At 45.8% G+C, this 18,220-nt stretch overlaps 1 protein-coding gene and 2 non-coding genes across 3 annotated transcripts in view; all 3 read right to left on the bottom strand.

Moving 5' to 3' along the window:
• LOC105704319 (nuclear pore complex protein Nup88) overlaps positions 1–16,600 on the bottom strand; it is an 83,411-nt gene extending 66,811 nt beyond the window's left edge. Inside the window, exon 1 of the mRNA XM_012433415.1 lies at positions 16,378–16,600. Coding sequence (XP_012288838.1) covers positions 16,378–16,587 — 210 coding nt within the window. The 5' untranslated portion in view covers positions 16,588–16,600. The remainder of the gene's footprint in view (positions 1–16,377) is intronic.
• A 605-nt stretch (positions 16,601–17,205) lies between these two features.
• Positions 17,206–17,279, bottom strand: Trnat-agu. Its single transcript has one exon. It is a non-coding gene; the product is annotated as a tRNA-Thr (tRNA).
• Positions 17,280–17,582: 303 nt separating this feature from the next.
• Trnan-guu lies at positions 17,583–17,656 on the bottom strand. Its single transcript has one exon. It is a non-coding gene; the product is annotated as a tRNA-Asn (tRNA).
• Between the last annotated feature and the right edge of the window lie 564 nt (positions 17,657–18,220).

The raw sequence follows: 18,220 nt of genomic DNA, 5'->3' as shown, positions 1-18,220 counted from the left end.
TCATTTAAGGTACTCGAAATAACACAAACATTCGAGTACAGAGGTTGGAGGAAATCGCGTGAAATTGGATTGTCCTAGCTAAAGAGTGTTTGACGTCGATTACAACTAAGGCATTTTCGTAAAGGCAGTCTACCGGTTACCGAATTGTACCAATTTCGCTATTTTCTCGCAGCATTATTCAAGGATTTAGCAGCATGGAGGAATTACATGTGCTACCACATCTTCGGTGGTTCTATTTTCTCGACCAGGAGGTCGGAGAGAGGCCGAAAAAAAGCTTATCGCGGAAAACTGAAAAACTACTTGAAAGCAGTTCCGTTTTTAATTTCGCTTTCGAAGGAGGAGGAACGCGTTTTGCGCATCAGACGGGCTCGCGGAAAAATCGGCCGGTCCAAGATTAACTGCGGCGAATGACTTTTGCAGGAGAAAGCCGCCCTCTCTCTCTCAGGTCCGCTCTTTTTGTGGGCGGCTTGCGCTCGGGTGAAAAGGCGCGCGCGGACATTTCGTCCACGTCGCGATAAAGCGTTCAAAGACACGTCGTAGCTTAGCGGCCGGTGCGCGCATACCAGGAAAAACCGGCGAAATGAAACGTTCGCAAACGAGTCACGATCCCCTAATTAGGGGGGCTAAATACCACTGACATTTTTTCCCGTTGCAATATTATCATATTTAGTATGCATACTTGAGAGGGCGGCTTAAATAAGCCGGGAACCCAAGGCCGGGCGAGAGAGCACGAGTCTAATAAGTTCCCCTGGCCGAGTCGGCGGACCCGCGTCATATATATTTCCTTGAATTCACCCTGCGCTTTTCGTGGAAGCACCTTGTCCTGTCGCGGTAAAACCTCGACGTCGATCCTTGACTTCGAACTGGTTAAATTCGAGCCAAGGAACGCCTCGATGCGTGAGGAAGTCGGAGCGACCGATTCCTCATTACGCTTCAATCACCGCGACGGGCATTGAAGTCTCTGCGGAGTTGCAGGCGATGCGCTTTTAGAATCGAAGCAGGGTTTGAAGTCACTTGGGATGTCCAGTCGGGGATCTTATAATGACCACTTCCTGAGGTTTTATTTTACCCGTTGAGGTGGAAATATAAAAAACAGCGTCTTACCCCATGAAATTTTATATTTAAGAAGGAAACTGCAAAATAGAGTAACCATCGCTCGGTGTATCCTTGCGAGGAGTGATTTGGGTCTCCAGACATAGTCAGTTACACATGTGACTAACGTATCCTAGAAATTACCACGCGTTCGGTACCGTGCTCCAATTAGGCAGGGCTACTACCTTAATTTTTTATACAGTTTATACCGAATACTGTATTCTGAAAAGGGAAAGCATGTACATCTCCTCGCGTCTGCAATAATTTCTATCATCTCGGCGTTGTTTTAATCGACGCGTCTCGCCTCTGGGGGAGTTACCGTCATCCGGAAGCGAGACGCGTGGCGACAGTTAAAAGGGAGAAATTACTGGATTGTGACGAGCAAGTTGGCACGATGGTCGTAATAAGAAAGGCTAAACGGAGACGGAAGCAAAAGAGGTGGACGGTTCGGAGAAAGACAGCGGAGAAAAGTTTCGGGCCTGAGAAAGCGGGGCTCGTGCTACGAGAGGTTCTAATTTACAGAGACGCGGGGACTTTCGTGCCCGAGACCGGAGGTAACTGCTAATTTAAGGGTTAATTCCTTGGGAGACAAGTTGGCAGAGTTACGACGAAAATATTCATGGCATTATGCATACATTTAGCGGCGCGGCATCGCTAATAAAAATTAAAAAGTCTAATTGCGAAGAGGTTGCCGTGCATTAAGGCTCCTATCAATTTTCATAACGCTGTGGCGTCGAACGTTCACTCTCGAGACGAGTCCTGCAACGAGTCAGGAACATTGGGATCCTACAAAAAATAATCAGAAAAAAAATATGGCATCTAACTCGAAAAGATTCGACTTATATACTCCCCCGTGGTAGTAAATTATCGAAATAATATTCTGCAAATGCACAGCTAAATGTAAATATTTGTGACTAAATGTCAATCTGCAAAGGGAGCAGCTGTAACTGATATTTGTCCTGGTGATTTTCTGGATCTTTGTACCTGTAGTATTACATTTCAGGAGGGCCAGAATATATCCCATTATAGAATGAGTACACCCCGAGACACCTGTGCAGAAAAACGATTACCCGCAAAATAAAAAGCACTTGAGCTGTAGCAAAATATTCGATTCAATATAATGGATTTACGTTGTACATATAAGCGGGTATTAACAAGTATCGTAAATTGTACGACGAATCAAAGCAAAATCCTATTTCCAAGAGCTCAAGTAAAGCACAAAGATTAAGGAATTCAATTTCTTCTTTTGTTTTCTTCAATGCAAGGTTAAGGACTAAGTGACGTCATTTGCACTTCGCAACTTTTCCTTCAGCTTTCTCTCCGCGCAAAGGTGGGATGTCCCTGACAGGATTCACGGACCAAGCGAGAGAGGAAGGACGGAGTAGCTGACGCGAGACTGACAGTAAGATTTGTACTTTTAAGTACAGCCCCTCTTCTCGTCCCTCGCGATAAATAGTCTGTAGACTCTTGGTGGGGTGATAATTTGATTGGAGCGTTCCGAATGTCTTTGCTAAGCACCCCAACGTAGGAGCGTTTCTGGACCGAAGGGATGTCGATATCGATCAGTTTCTTTATCAACGAATAAACCGAAGTAATTTTACCCCATAAAAATCGTCTGTTTCCTTGTCGTTGATTTATCGTAAAAGTAGATAGAGAAGTTTACAGCTAAAAAATGCGACAATACAGAACTTGCTTGTTGCGACTGAGGTCTATAACATAGAACGTTACAGAAATTAAGCTACAAATAAATATCCTTCGTGAACAAGTTTATTTGCATTCCGAAATTGCTTTTACGTGATTGTTTACATTTCCGTTCATCCTGCGCCCACTCTGCGCATGTGAATGGAAACAACACCAGAGCCTTCAAAAGGTTTTTTTCGAAAGGTCAGGAGGAAACGACAGGCCAGATCGCTTGGGCTCTTACAATTAGGCGAGCTGTCGTCGTTAAAGCGCCAGCGTCAATTCGAGCCCGTCCAAAGAAGGGACGGCGGCAGTAAAAATAAAGAAAATTTATTTGCGTAATTTGAGCGCAAGCCGGGAAAGAGCGTATGTTCAAAGCCTGCAATCGCGCTCGCCCCGCGACTCCTCCGCGCCACTCCCGTGCCCCATCCCGCGAAGAGTGGCAATATAGTTTCCCTAATGGCGCTTAAAAAATCTTAAAAAGACGATATTAAGAATGTGACTGGGGAGGAAGAAACTGAAGGGACCGCGGGGAGGGTAGCAACGTTCTGGTTAATCGCCGTAAGACAACCGGAGAAATGAGCGAACACGGGTTCGAGGGTGGCGGGAAACGGGGGCCGGGGGAAGCGGCCGAGGTAGGGACAGGGGTGGAATTTAAAGGAGTGTCGAGTGGTGTAAAAAAACGCGGAGAAATTAAAGATGAACCTTCAGTGAAATGGGGCGTGAGTTTATAAAGACCCCCGTCCCCGTCGTCCCCTCCGACACCGGAGAGACCATCTTGACTCAAAGTAAGGGCCACCCCTGCTCCTGTCCGACCTCCCTTGATTACGAATATCCGAGAAGGGCACGGATGCCCATCGGGTTGTCACCGTGCCGGAGGGGCGCGAGGGCCGTCGATGCCCTGACAATTCTTCGAAATAACTGGCACTGACGCTGGATTATTATTCGAACGAGGGCTGCGACTGTTTAAATTTTCATGCGTTTTTTTTTATTTCTCCCTCTTGAGGAACTGCCGGCCGGAATTAGGCGCGGGGCTACTCATCACCTGATACGAAGTGATACAATTGTTATGCGCGTGCGGTGCCGTTACTGCTTTGATGACGCGCGGGAAGAGGGAAACGAATTTGTCCGAGTGTTATTACATCTTCCTTTGAGGGACTGGCTACATGTTTCAAAGCTTTACAATGAAGTAGCCGTTCTCCGAAATTTCGTCTTTCCCGAATAAACTCGAGAGGAGAGCATTTTTCTAAAATTATTTTTATTGCCGGTGACTCTATACATTAAACAGAATACGCTTATTCTAACGTGTGCACCACTTTCGATGATTTACATCATCCTCATAAAAATGACGACCGAATTCCGAAAAATGAACACGGGATTCTATCATTTTTCAAATAATGTCCTTTGAAATAATTGTAAAACTGTCCTACTAATTATTAGCCACCTTTTCCGATTGCAATAACTCGAAAGAATAGTGGGTTCAAGCACTATTGAGTTTGAGTATGGTCAAGATACCCGATCCTTAATAAACGTCCCCAATGAGACCCGTTCAGGAGGAGCCACCGATTACCGAATCCCGAAGGGAGGACGCAGAAAAAGCGCTCGCCCGACGCTTCAATCACTTAATTCTTTTCCGCCCCACTACCTCCGACCTTAGGCGAGCCCCAAGCAGTGTTCTGAATACAAAATATCAATCAGCTCCGAGCGCGTCCGGAGAGATCGGGAGCGGCGGGTTCTCGGCGTGAAAAATACTCGGTAATTACGAGGACCCACCCCTTGGCCACGCAAATATATTCATTGTCTTGATTGCTTCGAGACGGAGGGTGAGGCCGGCGAAGTCGACTGCAGGAGGTTGAGTTCCTTTCGAATCAGGTGGATCATCCGTAAGGCTCATCGAAGATCCCCGGCCGAGGGTGGTCTTCGGAAAGGTGGCGGGAAAAATCCCAAGTGGAATTTCCCCGGATGAGAAGAGGTGCTCTTTTCTCGGTCGTCTTTTATAAGAAGCTCGCTTAGCCGGGAAGGGGTATTATACGGAAACAGGGAGATTTACAAATCCCGAGGTAATGAATCCTTTTTTCCAACAGCGCCACCTCCGCCGCGGACGCCGCGCCCCGCTCGCCCCACGGACGGCGACTGCGACGACCTAACGAATACTCGCGGATATTAAAAGGAGGACTTTTTTATATCCCCCGAGAGTCCGTATACGTGGGTAATTACAAAATTCAAATTAACTAGAAAAATAGCCGCCCGGCCATTTTTAAGGATCTCCACCCCCTCTTAAGGCAGCGGACGTGACCTACTCTTTGCTCGTTGCGCGAGCGGTCCGGAGTGCTGTATTCGCGGTTTTAATTACCACTCGAGCGAGAATGGTCCGGTAATAACGAATACCATCCTCCCTGATTCCCACCCAGTTAGGACGCCATGATGCCAAAAGGGCTCCGGGAAAAAATAATTAATTTCCCCTCGAAATGTTTATCGAAGCGAATGCTCCACTTTGAACATACATCTTGTGAGATGGAACCGTGGGGTGTAGACTAAACAAATTCTAAATTGGAACGAGATAATTAAAATTAAATAGAATCGAATTCTTGTGGCACGATGCGGCATATTTCCTAACATTTAGGCACTGTAGCAATACATACGGTCGCTTTCATTTCTCGATTTTGCTCCTAAGTACACCTATTTGTTATTTCACGAAAACGATCGTGGAGTGATCTCAATCTCTACGGCCCAATTTGAAGAGGCCTGTAGAATACGATAGAACTTCTACTAAAAACTTTGAATTTTGAAAAAGCAGGTCACTGGAGATGTTCCAAACGGTAGTCCAGGAATCGAAATAGACAGAGACCGGTTCCCGGTGGTTGGTAAAAACAAAGGGTAAAAGCCCAAATGTTAAAAAACGAGACACACGTCTTTGCTCGCGGGGGATGTTAAACTCGCAGAGAGCGCGTGCGGGGGCGTAAAAAAGCTCGACGTAAATATACGACTCGAACTGATGCCCGCAGATACGATGCCGGTTGTATCGCATTACGAGCGGCGTAAAAAGTTATAGTTACATTATAATAAGCCACGTAAAGTCCCGCGGGTCCCGAAGCGAGAACGGCCCCGCGTTTACGCCACTATAAATACAAATGCGTGCAAACCACGAGGCGAGGAGCGGCTAAGTCAAGGCTTTTTATCGGCGAGTCGTAAGTCGCGAGTTTCTCGATTATTGGCTCGTATCGACGGGAACGATAACAGAGAAGAGGGGTCGGCAAGAAGCGCAGTTTCTTCGATTTCCGGAGAAAAGACCACCTAAATTGTTTACGATGTCGTAAACCCCTAGAAGAGCCGAGCCGCGGAAACGCGTTGATCTCTAAGGCTTTATTCGGCATTACGAATGTCGAATACAAGGATTTGTCTTTAGGGTACTTAATAAAATCCACCGATGTAATCGGTTCTTCAAACGCGGTAGGTCGGTTTTAGAAGCGATTGTGTTAGTCACTTCTCGTACTCGGTTTCTAGAAGCTATCGCAAGAAATGAAATGTTTAATTTAGGTACTTTATGAATGGAGTTGAGATGAAAGTATGACGATAGTGAGGAGCTTTCGGAATCGACGTCCTGCGTTAATCGGTAAGAAGCGTCACCGCGTATCTGCGATCAATCGCGATTTTGCGGGTCGTCTATATACATCCAACGGGCGTTCGGAGTGAAATGAAGCAGCGGAATAAACGGAAATTACTGGGAGCCATCTTGTAATTATACGGCTAATAGGAAGGTAATTTAGTGTCTCGAACTCGAGTTACCAGCGGCACCGACCGACTGCGAAGGCGGCGGCGCAGCCTTCGCGGAAAATTAAAATAATAAACGGCATCGTTAGGATTCATCATCTGATTTTAATTTCCATTCCGAAATGATTGCGCATTATCTCGGGGGGCCGTAACCGTTTCTGGATTTACTGCCAAGGGGCACAGACGTTGCCGGGCTGCTTTTCTTTTTCCCTCCTCCACTCAGCGTTTCTTCACGCTTCGAGTTTCTTCTCCGCTCGGGACTCCCGATAAAAAGCTTCTACGGTTCTCGTCTCCTCCGAATCTTTTATTTTCCTCCAAGAGTTTCGTTTCAATTTTCTTTTTTGTACAAATTCGAGAAGTAGCGAAAAGCAAAGTCGATCTCGCTTTTAGGATGATCCATTAAAAACTTTCTTTGGAAAATTCATAGATGGCCACGAGAAAGTCCTCGAGTAAAAATAGTCTTATTTTCTATGACACTTCACCTTGTTTGGGGGTGAGTTTAAATACAAAGAAGCGGCGGTGTATCCGATTTTAGCTGGGAACAAGGGAGCGCGGATGTCAATATGATTCTTAGGGTGATTCTTGGTTCCCGCGGTGCACACGTAGGTGCGTAGCAGTCGTAACCTCGAGGTAGTAGGACGGTATTGAAAAAGTTTAGCGCGCCATTTTGGATTTCTAATAAAAGCACCGGGCGCTGTCGCCTTCCCAATAAAAAGCGAGTCGATAAACTTGGTGAACGGACGCGGTGCGCACCTCGGTAACTTTGTCGGTTAGCCGGTGCTGTAAAGAGCCTTTACGAGTTTTCGCTCCCTCGTCGCACCTTTTGCGGCACCCTGGTGTAATGTGCAAAAATAAGGGTGCCTTCGTGATTTTCCAACGATCGAAGGTCCTTCCCAGAATTTCTTATCCTCGCGGCCATCCGGAAGCAAAGGTCTTTGATTCCTAACAAATCGATCAATACCGTCTGTTTACATATGATAGTTAAACAAACATGAATGCAGTTTGGCGTCTTATCTCACAGAAAGTATCAGGTGATTAAGTTGGATATTAGCCGTATTAAACTTCCGCATTGCGCTCGAAATGACCCGAGTTTTTCCGCACCTTTGCAGTACGTGATATTCGCGATTGTTAACGCGGGAACATCGGGCGAAGCTTACGTTTCGAAACAATAAAGTTTATCCTCCTCGTGTCACCGGAGCTCGCGCGAATGTTCGGAATAATGGACCATCTGGGAATGCGAATCTTTACGCAGGTCCGTGATCTGTCCTGGCTGCGAACCAACAATAGATACACGCAACTCCCGCCCGGAGTTGTATAAAAGAATAATCTTAATTATTATATATGTCTAATACATACATAAGTACATATCACGTGCATCAAACATATAATTCTAAGTTTTAGTTGGAGTAAAATTGCCATCGCGAGTCCAACAAAACCTCGCATACCTTTTTCTACCCCAGTATATAGATTACAAGTACCGTGCGTCATAAATATGTTGTACACATTCCTAGCTCAAGAGTTTCGATATTTCCATTTTCGCCCCTTTGGTCGTCCGAGTACTCCCTTTGACGCGTCCCAGTCGATTCCCCATAAAGCTCAGTTTACGTCAGTATCATTCCGAACAACGTAATCAAATGGTCAGGCCGTGAAACCGCAGTTTTTTTCCATTACGAGCAGGAAGAGGTGTACGCGAAACAACCCGTCGTTATTAATTCTTCCGCACGGCGGATTCATGGCGAATCACTCCCCGATGAAGCATAGAAAAACCCTCGGACTGGAGGTCTTACCGACTTCGGTAATGGCTTCTTGTACAAGGATTCGTTGACCAACAAATGGTGGAGTTCGTCCCGAACATTGCGGCGCCACGGCCAGCTAGTTCCAGCGTCACTTAAAGGGTCACCAAAGGATGACCCGTAGACGCGTTTAGTTTCCCGGAGGAGGGCGGCATAATAGCGTCTTGGTTGGAGACGATATAAATCCACTATTATGCCATAACCTGCCATCTTAGCATGGTCTTCGCAGCGAAGCGGCGTCGGCTCTAATAAATATCCCCGAGACAATGGACACTGTCCAAAACACGGTAGATCTTACGCCTTTAACTTGGGTACGAAGTCTCAACCCTTTCCCACCCCGTCGTCGTTACCATCGTGGAACGGCACTCGCCTAGAGTCTCGGTCGCCTCACCTACGGGGGCGACCCCGCTCCCACCCGCTGGACGACCACCACGCGGCACGGAATTATAATGTTTGTTCCTAACAAATTACCATGATAATGCCCGGCGTCGCATGGCGAAACCGTGTCTTCAGTGGCACACTTAAATTACGCGCGTCGGGAGGAAAGGAGGGCCATGGGTGCGCGGGGGTGAGATTCCTAGGGGTAGTTGTAATGTTAATTAACCACTTACTATATACTCGGAGACAATCGGACCGCCTACTCAAGGCGGTTGCTCCGAAGTTTCAGGGACGACTTCGCTCGAGGGGTCCAGGTTAAGGGGTGAGAACGGGGTGGATACTATCGGACACTTCCGCCGAAGTGACCCCCTGAGATTCCGCCTCCTCGTGTTTTCCTGGGAATGGGCTTAGCTTCGTTTATGTAGTCCAACGGTATCGTTGAAAATATGTACGAAAAAATGAAGCGCGTTAGGAGCAGGTAAATGGAAAAGCAATTATAGGAATGATTCCGTGATCACTGGTTCGGACGTAATAAAAGATGTAGCCGAGGGCAAGAGTCGGCAGATTTAAGTGGCAAATCTTGGAGGGATTTTTTTTTGATATTAGGAAGTAAATATTAGGACAATAAAAGGGAATAACTGGCGAATCGAGATATGACAATTGTGGAAGCAACTTTAAGGATCCACTAAATCTACGGTGTGGGCCACTTCCTGTGCGAGGTGGAGTCGTGGAATTATTAGATATGCAACCGCGACGGGCTCGCCTCCTACCGGTGTTATTAAACTTAGTTATGAATGCCCATTAAAACTGTAAAGGAAATGCATTAGCCCACCAAGGTAACCCCGGAGGCTGACAATGCCGCCCCCTGCGGAACGAGAGCCATCTACTTTGCGCGACACCCCCGCATCCGCCGGATGAGACTAAGCGCCGCGCCGCACCAACATTTGGATTGCCATTTGACGGGATCTTTCGATCTGCCCCATAGAGTTTTTACTTACTCCTCCGTGACCGACCAGGGAAGGAGGGTAGCATAAGTTATCAAAACCATCCAACCACGAAAACCTGCAAATTTTGCATCATACTGTAATACAAGCACCCTGTAACATTAATCTACTTGAAAAGCATCCCATTGAAAACACTACAAAAGATACAGGATGTTTTAACTCTAATTTTTTCCATTACACTAGCCGTTGTAATTAATCAGGGCAAGTGAAAAATTAATTAAAAATAATGGATCCATGTACGTTATTATCTATGCAAAGGGTGATGAAAATCTTACGAGATATCGATATCGATGAAAAATCACGGGTGAAGATATCGAATAAAGGAAATGGACGCGGTGCGTTATGTGTCGGGCGCGGCGAGGAAGGGGTTGAATTCTCTACAAGTGGTGGTGGAGGGTTATTAGCATGGAATTATTATCGTTACGAGAGCCCTTTGGCCGCTTATAGGCTATGCGCGACAATAATAGAGAAGTCGGGGGTAGTTCCTGCCACGGTGAGTGGAGTTCGGGGAGGGCGAGGTGGCTCGCTCTTCGCGAAGGGTTGTTTCGTATTTTAACGGGCAGGTTTGACAATGAACCGCATTGTTGTGCCCGGTGTCTTGAGAGATAAAGACGCCGTTCTCGGGCCCCGTGCTCGCGATCTCGCGCCTTCCCCCGACCCCGTTCGCGAAACAACCCTCATCGCTTCCTTCGGTGCCAATGCGAGCAGATACGGCCAGTCCGACATCACTGGCAGGTTTACGGCGAATTCGCGAGCCGTTAATTCGTAATCGCTCTTATCTCGAACCTCTCGAACGACCGAACCACACGCTCGGGGTGTCCATCAGCGATATCGCTCCAGCTAATACATTGTTAACTTCCTTACGGCGTATTCTTAACCTCCCAGTCTTAACGATACACCAAACAAAGTAGTATTAAACGTTACCACCTGAATTGCGAAATAGGGACCGGTCTCTAAAAAGGATATGTTGTACAATTACAGTTTGCAAAGTTACGATTTGTAAAGTTATCCTTTCCTTCTGTAGTTGTATATTGTACTCCTTTCATGGGCTAGCGCCCATTTCGCAACTACTTTTTCTCAGGGTACATCTCATACGTAAAATGTCGAAATATACAATTTTTTCATCGTTGAATCAGGGTGCATTTCAAGTGTGACGTGACCTTTCTTTGCTGCCGTCCCCTTCATAATCGGAATCATTTCTTACTCTCCAAACGTACTTCCTAAAATGTTACAGGTAGATTTAACACAACGGTAACCGTATATTGATACAGGAATCGGATCTAGGATCCCAATTGCGGGTAGAAATGAAATCGGAGTAGCCGTTTCTCGCTCCACGTGGTCGGCGATTTCCAGGGTAGCGTTATCTCCAACATCCCTAAAAGCGTTCTCCGTCCTGCCGCGCAAGAATCCATCTATCGACGATATCAGCCACTTCCTGGCGTCGCACGAGCGAGCCGCAAGGGTTACTTTTTATCTCGCTTAACCCTCGGAGATACTCGAGGGCCACCGGCGCGCGAGGGTGGAGGGACGAAAATGTATCTAACTGCCCGCGAACGAAATATGAATGCCGAGGGCCAATGTCTACCACAAAAGCCATTGTCCGCCACTTACTGAATTCGCCGGGGCCTCCTGCTCCGGCGCTTCCACCCCTTAACCGGCGCTCAACCCTTCGCCCGGCCGCGCGGCCGTGCAACCCCTGCCCACGGCTCCGATGTAAAACACTTCCCGTGAATTTTATTGCTCGCCTACCTTCCCACCTTCCAATCCCACAACCTCCCACCTATCTCCCAACGTACCCCACTGCCCCCGCACCCTGGCTCACGCGTGTTTCCAGACATCGGCGAGTCTCATCCCCGCCGGGTCGGGGGTGCAAGACTCCCCGAAGGTGGTGCGTTTACCGCCGCCCTGGGCATGCCCGGCGCTCGCTGAGAAACGTCACCGTAAAATTACTTTTTAATTATCGTCGAGCGGATTTCGCTTATTACGCGATATCTCAGCTGCCCCGAAGGGGGTTCGCTAGCCCGGAGGAATTTTCTATTTCGCTCGTGATGCCGACTCGCCCCCGTCCTCCGGTCCTTCTCGCGGCCCGGAAAGGGGTGGAGGTTACAGGCGAGTCCGAGATTCCGGAGAATTTTTAATTTAGATAAGACTTTAGGGCGTTCCTACTCGAATGCGTAGACTCTGCCATGAGTGTATGCATGCTCTACGAGTTGCACAGTTACACAAATCTACCCCACCGGTGAATTCGGTTAAGCCGAATACTACTATTAAGACTGTTCATTGCGGCAATCTTCGATCTTCTTTCATCTCCGATATCGGAGATGAAAGTTAGTCGGACGATAAAAATAATCACACCAATACGAGCTTATCTTATTTTTAATGAATTCATTTGCAAAGCTCCATTCGTGTAAGGTTAAATGAGGAGATTAAGTGGCACGGGTGCAAACAAATTCGGGAAAATGTCTTTGTCGGTATTTCATTGGGGTTTTGTGAGTTTTTTACTCCAATGTGTGGCAGCGGTAGCGGAACGGGGGTGGTTAGAATATGGAGCTTGACACGCAAAACACGAAGGGATATGGGTTTGGCAATGTGGCACGGGTTATTGAGCATCATCGTACCGTTGGCCGTTTTATGGGAATTCTCGCAGCACTTCGTACCGCTTTGGACTACTCTCTTCCTCTTTTCCTTTCGCTCGACGCGTAGGCCGCCGTTGTTGCTGCGAAGGGTACGGGGTTGCGGAACGCGGTATTGGCATCATTCGCACCCCTTCTTTATTATCTCCGACGCTCTACCGATCGAATGCGGACTCCCGTCGAAGATTATTATCGCCTCTAAATCCCATTTCTCCATCGGGACATCACCGCAGTGCGTCATTGTTCCTATCGAAGCCTCGTGGGGCGACCGACGTCGCGTCGTCTTTGCGAACATGGATGACTATTTGGAAACGTTACCGAAAAAGTCATTGACAAACACGGAATACTTCCTAATTTTTTAAACCCAATGCCCAATAATTAAGGATGAGACACGGTGAAACTAGAAACCCCTAAAATTGTTCATGTTTCGTAACCACTGCAGCTACACATTGCAAATACTACATGATTCAGATGTATGGTAGATCGTTACAAATAAATTGTTTTCTACATTTCGTTGATAAAATTCCCCGAATTAAACGTACCTTATAATTCTAGACACATTCAGAGAAATTATAATGTAATGGAATTCTATTAGGTGAGTAAAAAACGCTGTTTTCGGTAGAGTTCGCTGCAACGAAAAAAATGCACGAGCTGCATTGGTTGCCTAAATGAAGAAAAATGTGCAGCGGCCAGTTAACTACTGCTTATTAATTAAAATTTTCAGAAATTAACCAGAAAGGGGTACGACATTTCGGAAGAATTCGAGCCGGGTGTAAAGTTCAATTATTCAATTCACCTCAAGATCGAGAATGCGATTGCATCTCCTAGACGCGGATCCGCGAGAAAAGAGAACTTCCGGTCCGGCAGCCTCGGGCCGGAATCTTTACGATAACCGGTGCTCGGTTCGCGTCGCGGTAAATCCTTGAATTAAAGAACTTATTCCATTTGGGCAGTCAAAGGGGTGTGAACGCTTTCGCGTCGGTATTATCTCACGGGAGGCCAGGGAAGGGGCGAGGCCGGGGGAGCGGGAAGGGCTCGGAGAGAAGGCCGAGTAAAGTGAGGGTGGAAAAGAGGAAGAGAGGACGCGTTTAGACGTTCGTTCCGCTGGTAACAAAGATAACTCTATGCAATAAAAATGATTCAAAGTTTCCCGCGGCGGATGGTGGTTCCGATGGCGGAGCGGTTGACAATGGTGCGTCTTTGTCTCCACCCCTGCCCGCGGGCCCCGTCGCACCCCCTCGCACCCCCCGGTCCCGACACCCTGCGACACCTATCTTCCGGTTTAAAGTCCGGCCGCGCAAGCGCCGGAGGAACCTCGCTAACTTTTATTATTTACGGCTAATATTTCAGTCATTTTCCGCGAAAACCTGCCTGGAAATCTCCCCTGCCGGTTGCGTGCTCGCGCCTCGATCGATACTCGACGCCGATCCAAGTTCTCGCATTATATAATACGTGTAATGGTATTATATCACTTGAGTCTTTTTGTTATAACTTCAGCGCGGAAAAGTATTTTTATCTTGTTCGGAAAAATAAAATGGTTCAACAGGTTTATCCAAAGAGAATATATCATTTACTTCATGCGTTGAAGTAAAATTAACGTGTCAATCACTGTTTCGTAGTCAATTAAAAAGTTAACGTGGTAATATAAATCCATACTTTAAAACTGATGATCCACAAAAATACCTACACAAAATAGGCTGGTATTAAATTTTCTTCGGGAATACACAGTCGATCATAAATCGGATAAAAATATGTAATGCCAAGAATGTCCAATAATACGTTCGACAATCCGTCCATCAGGGTAGATCTCGATTTTGACGATCAACTACTGAGATTAGCGACGAGGTTGAAAAAGCTTAAAAATGTCAATACTGACATGACTACGAGTCACATCCGATAACTAGTATGAACATCTCAGAATTGGCACATTTTCCAGTAATGCCGCTACCTTCCCTTCCGTTTTCTATTCTAATTCCTTTCCTCGTATATCAGAGGCCAGGCAAAAGTTAGAAGCCACCCGGAATTCTCCCTCGTCGAATGAGCGCCCGTGGTACGTAGGAGGTCGGACGATCGGTCCCGACAGAATCCTCCCCCACATACACGCATACGTAAAAGCGGAAAGGGTCTGAATTTGCATTTTATTCGCACGCTGCGGTCCGCGGTCCGTGGTCCGTTCCTCGCGGCACGGACATTTATTTTAATTAAATTACTCCGGAGCGTCGAACAACCCATTTCCTATAAATTATTCCCTTACCGCTCTTTCGCGCGCGGCGAGGCATTAATGTACTCGCTGATCCCGCGGTGCCATTGAAATGAAATAAAAGCACCGGGCGAGAACGAAACGTTCTGCCCATTTTCGCCGCGATTCCGCCCGCCCGCCTTCCCTTTCATTTCCCTGGCGTAATCATTTTCCGTCCGGCTACGCGCGTCGATGCGCCAGAGTGGTATCTCGGCTTCCGGGACCGATCTGGAAAAGCGAGAATCGGTTTATTCGGCCGTTACGCCCCGAAAACGGGGGAAAAGGGAATCGGTTTGAAGAGTCGCGATCATTTTTGAAAACCACCCTCGACGAGGGTCTTCTCGTGAAAGCTTTCTTCGGTGACGGGAAAGGGTCAGGGTGCCTCGACGTACGAGGGGATGCCTATTACCGATGATGAGAGGAAGCGGAGCGTGTTTACGTTGGGAAAAATTTGTATCAGTTGGAATATTTTGTTACAGGAATATGTTTTACGGAAAATATAATCAATTGCGTTATTGGAACGTACGAGGAATTGTTTTCAAGTTGTATACGGTAAAATCCAGCAACTTTTAAAATTGATTACAGTAAATATATAGTATAGTTGTCAGTAGCAGGAAGCGAAGTTAAACAGTAATTTGGGATTCCAAGTTCCGTTAGTCGGCTTTGTTTAATTTTTTTAACATAAAGAGGTGTGACGTTTTCGTTGAAAAATCTACACCTCTTGGAAATAGTTCATCGATGAAAGGAGAGCATTTGAGGGCGATAAATAAGGGGAAGCTTTCGTCCGCTTGCTCGAGCGAATCGTCCTCGGAAATTTGCCTATTGAGAAGCTCGCCCGACGCGACGCGTCCATAAAACCCATGAAATATAGTCTGGCTCGACCCCTCCGAGACGACGGCGCCGTCAAGGAGGCAAAACGAGGACTATTTTGAGGCGATGTGAGAAATCGAGTAGCTAATAATTTCCTGTCCATGATCAACAATCGGGATATGGATCATTAGAGCATTTATGTATTCTATGTAAATTAGAAATTGTACTAAGTGAGATGAGTTAGTTACTTGAAATTTTATTATTTAATTATGATCACTATGTTACGTCGTTACGTTATGCACAAGTCCAACAGCTGAGCAATACATGGACGTCGATTCTAGAATGAAATTTTCCTACTCCACAACACTCAAAATATTTTTAAGAACTGAGTATCGTTATACCTTTATCGCTGTAGAATTCTCATTCGATTACAGAACTTATTAATGTTTTGGATTTTTCAGAGCCAACGGTGATGCATTTTCTCTGACATCTGAAATCTGCTTCCTATCGAACAAGGCTCATTTACCTACGTGTCACAAGCACTACGCAGAAAAATTAATCAATGATTTTAAATTATTATATACCTGAAATTAAGTTTATATTAATGCAGGATGTATTATCGTGCCTTATATGTGCCAAGCCTGTCTTTACGCGTGCGCGCCGTCTGTCGCGCTTTGTTGGGTAGGTTATTTCAGGTAATTATTATATGCCTGAAATGAAGTTTATATTAATGCAAGATGTAGTATCAAGATAGGTTTGCCTCATATGTGTCACGCCTGTCTTTACGCGTGCGCGCCGTCTGCCGCTTGGCGCGCTTTGTAGGTTAGGTACGCCACCGCTCGATGTGCGCCACGCGCGCGGCTACGGTCGATAATGCAGGTCCCGTCATGTTTCTTCGACGTTTCAAATCAACAGCAAATAACAAAAGAATATTGAGAGTAAACATTGATCGCTTTTTCTTTTCCCCTTTTCCATACCTGGTAAGAAATGTCGCCACTGAGGTTGCCGCGCACCGCGTTGACATCCATGGTGAGCACGCAACAGCTTTCGGAATTCCACACGTAGAGGGTGTCATCACGAATCTCTAAGATATTCCGGGTTTCCTTAGCATTTTTCGGAACGCCCTCCTTCAAGATTTTGAAGAGCTTCTTTTGATTCAAACCCAGGGGATCTGTACACGAATCCATGCTTCAAGTTGCCGTCCGGCATCGACTACAACAATGAAGTCAGCTGACAGCTGGGATATCAGGTTAGCCAACCCTAGGAACGCCATTTTCCCTAGGAACTCACAGGGACTTTCCAGTGTATCACGTTAGGCCGACTGCTCTTCGTTTAACTTTCCCCTCCCTTCTCCTGTTATTCCGTCTTTAATCTCTCTGTTATTATTGAATATTATACTCGGTTTTTTCTTGAGTGATCCGGCGTATTATTTAAGGATGTCATTGGCAGTGGATAAGTTGTGCGAATTACATTTGTTGGATTATCATGATAAAATGTACGAGTATTACTAAATGAGGAACGAATTTAAATTACATACCGTGATCAGTGCTAATTTCGTTCAAATGATTAACATAATTTAATAATCTCGGAATGAGCAATTCGCGACATGACGTGTTTTTGAAATTCGGATAGTGGAGAAAAGAGTTCTTTCAATTTCGGAGACAGAGGAAGTCCGTTAAACATCTAATGTTTTCATTTGAGGGACAACGTTAAAAACCAACTGTGGTAGTGTAAGTTCAAAGCTATTGAAAAAGGTGAAAAGAAAAAAAAGAGCAAACTACCGAAATCAGTAACGGTTTGCTGGAAGGCCCCGGAGGGATTCGAACCCTCGATCTCCTGTTTACTAGACAGGCGCTTTAACCAACTAAGCCACGGCGCCTCATTGAGTTGCGATGTATTTTTCATGTTTATTAACGAATCGATTTGTTTCTCATGTTTATTGATCGTTGCTTGTTCTCCGTATCCGGCTATCTTAAAAGTTTTCTTTTCATGATTTTTATTCTGTTCATGAATTTTTTTACTTTTCTACCGGAAGAAAGGTATACTCTTATAAGAGAAATATTAAAAAAATACTTTCATTTGTTACATCGAAATATCGTTTTGAATTTCAAATAATTCGATTTATTTTGAAAATTATAAATTTTGTCCTAATGTATAATGCTGCTTGGTAACAAAATAATCTCGCCCCCGGGTGGGCTCGAACCACCAACCTTTCGGTTAACAGCCGAACGCGCTAGCCGATTGCGCCACGGAGGCCGTTGAATGCCGCTTTCATAAAACTTAACTCATTGAAAAAGAAACCCGTTAAAAAGTGTTGATATTTATTATCTGAAAAGAAATAATAACACTTTTGTCTGCGCTGTATCCGTTCGAATATCGTTAAAAAAAAAATATTTATATTAACATCGCTGATGAGAAAATTGGATAGTAGCATGCATTACCGATAGATTCTTAGACGGGCAGTTGATACCGATATTTAATCTTTATGGATGTAGAATTCTTGACAAAAATGTCAAAGAATCGTTAGCGTTTAAGAAAATCTAACTTTAATGGTAGGAATGTATTTGCGTTTTCGAATACGGCGAATAGCCCATCAATTGCACTTCTCTTCCAGCGGTTAATTAAATGGGGATGGCTCATTAGTAACCGTCTATATGCAAGGTGATGGGAGAGATGCGATTGGGGATGGTCCCGAGGTGATTCGTCCATTATATCGGATCGTAGATGGTGGATACACGACAGACCTTCAATCACTTCGTAATTATACCGATAATTAGGACTCGATTAGCATAAGATATGTTTATTCGGAAGTACCTTTAT

Source organism: Orussus abietinus, unplaced genomic scaffold, assembly GCF_000612105.2.
Source record: "Orussus abietinus isolate OABI.00-Male unplaced genomic scaffold, Oabi_2.0 scaffold38, whole genome shotgun sequence".
NCBI lineage: Eukaryota > Metazoa > Arthropoda > Insecta > Hymenoptera > Orussidae > Orussus > Orussus abietinus.
This window is presented reverse-complemented; position numbering and strand designations above follow the sequence as displayed.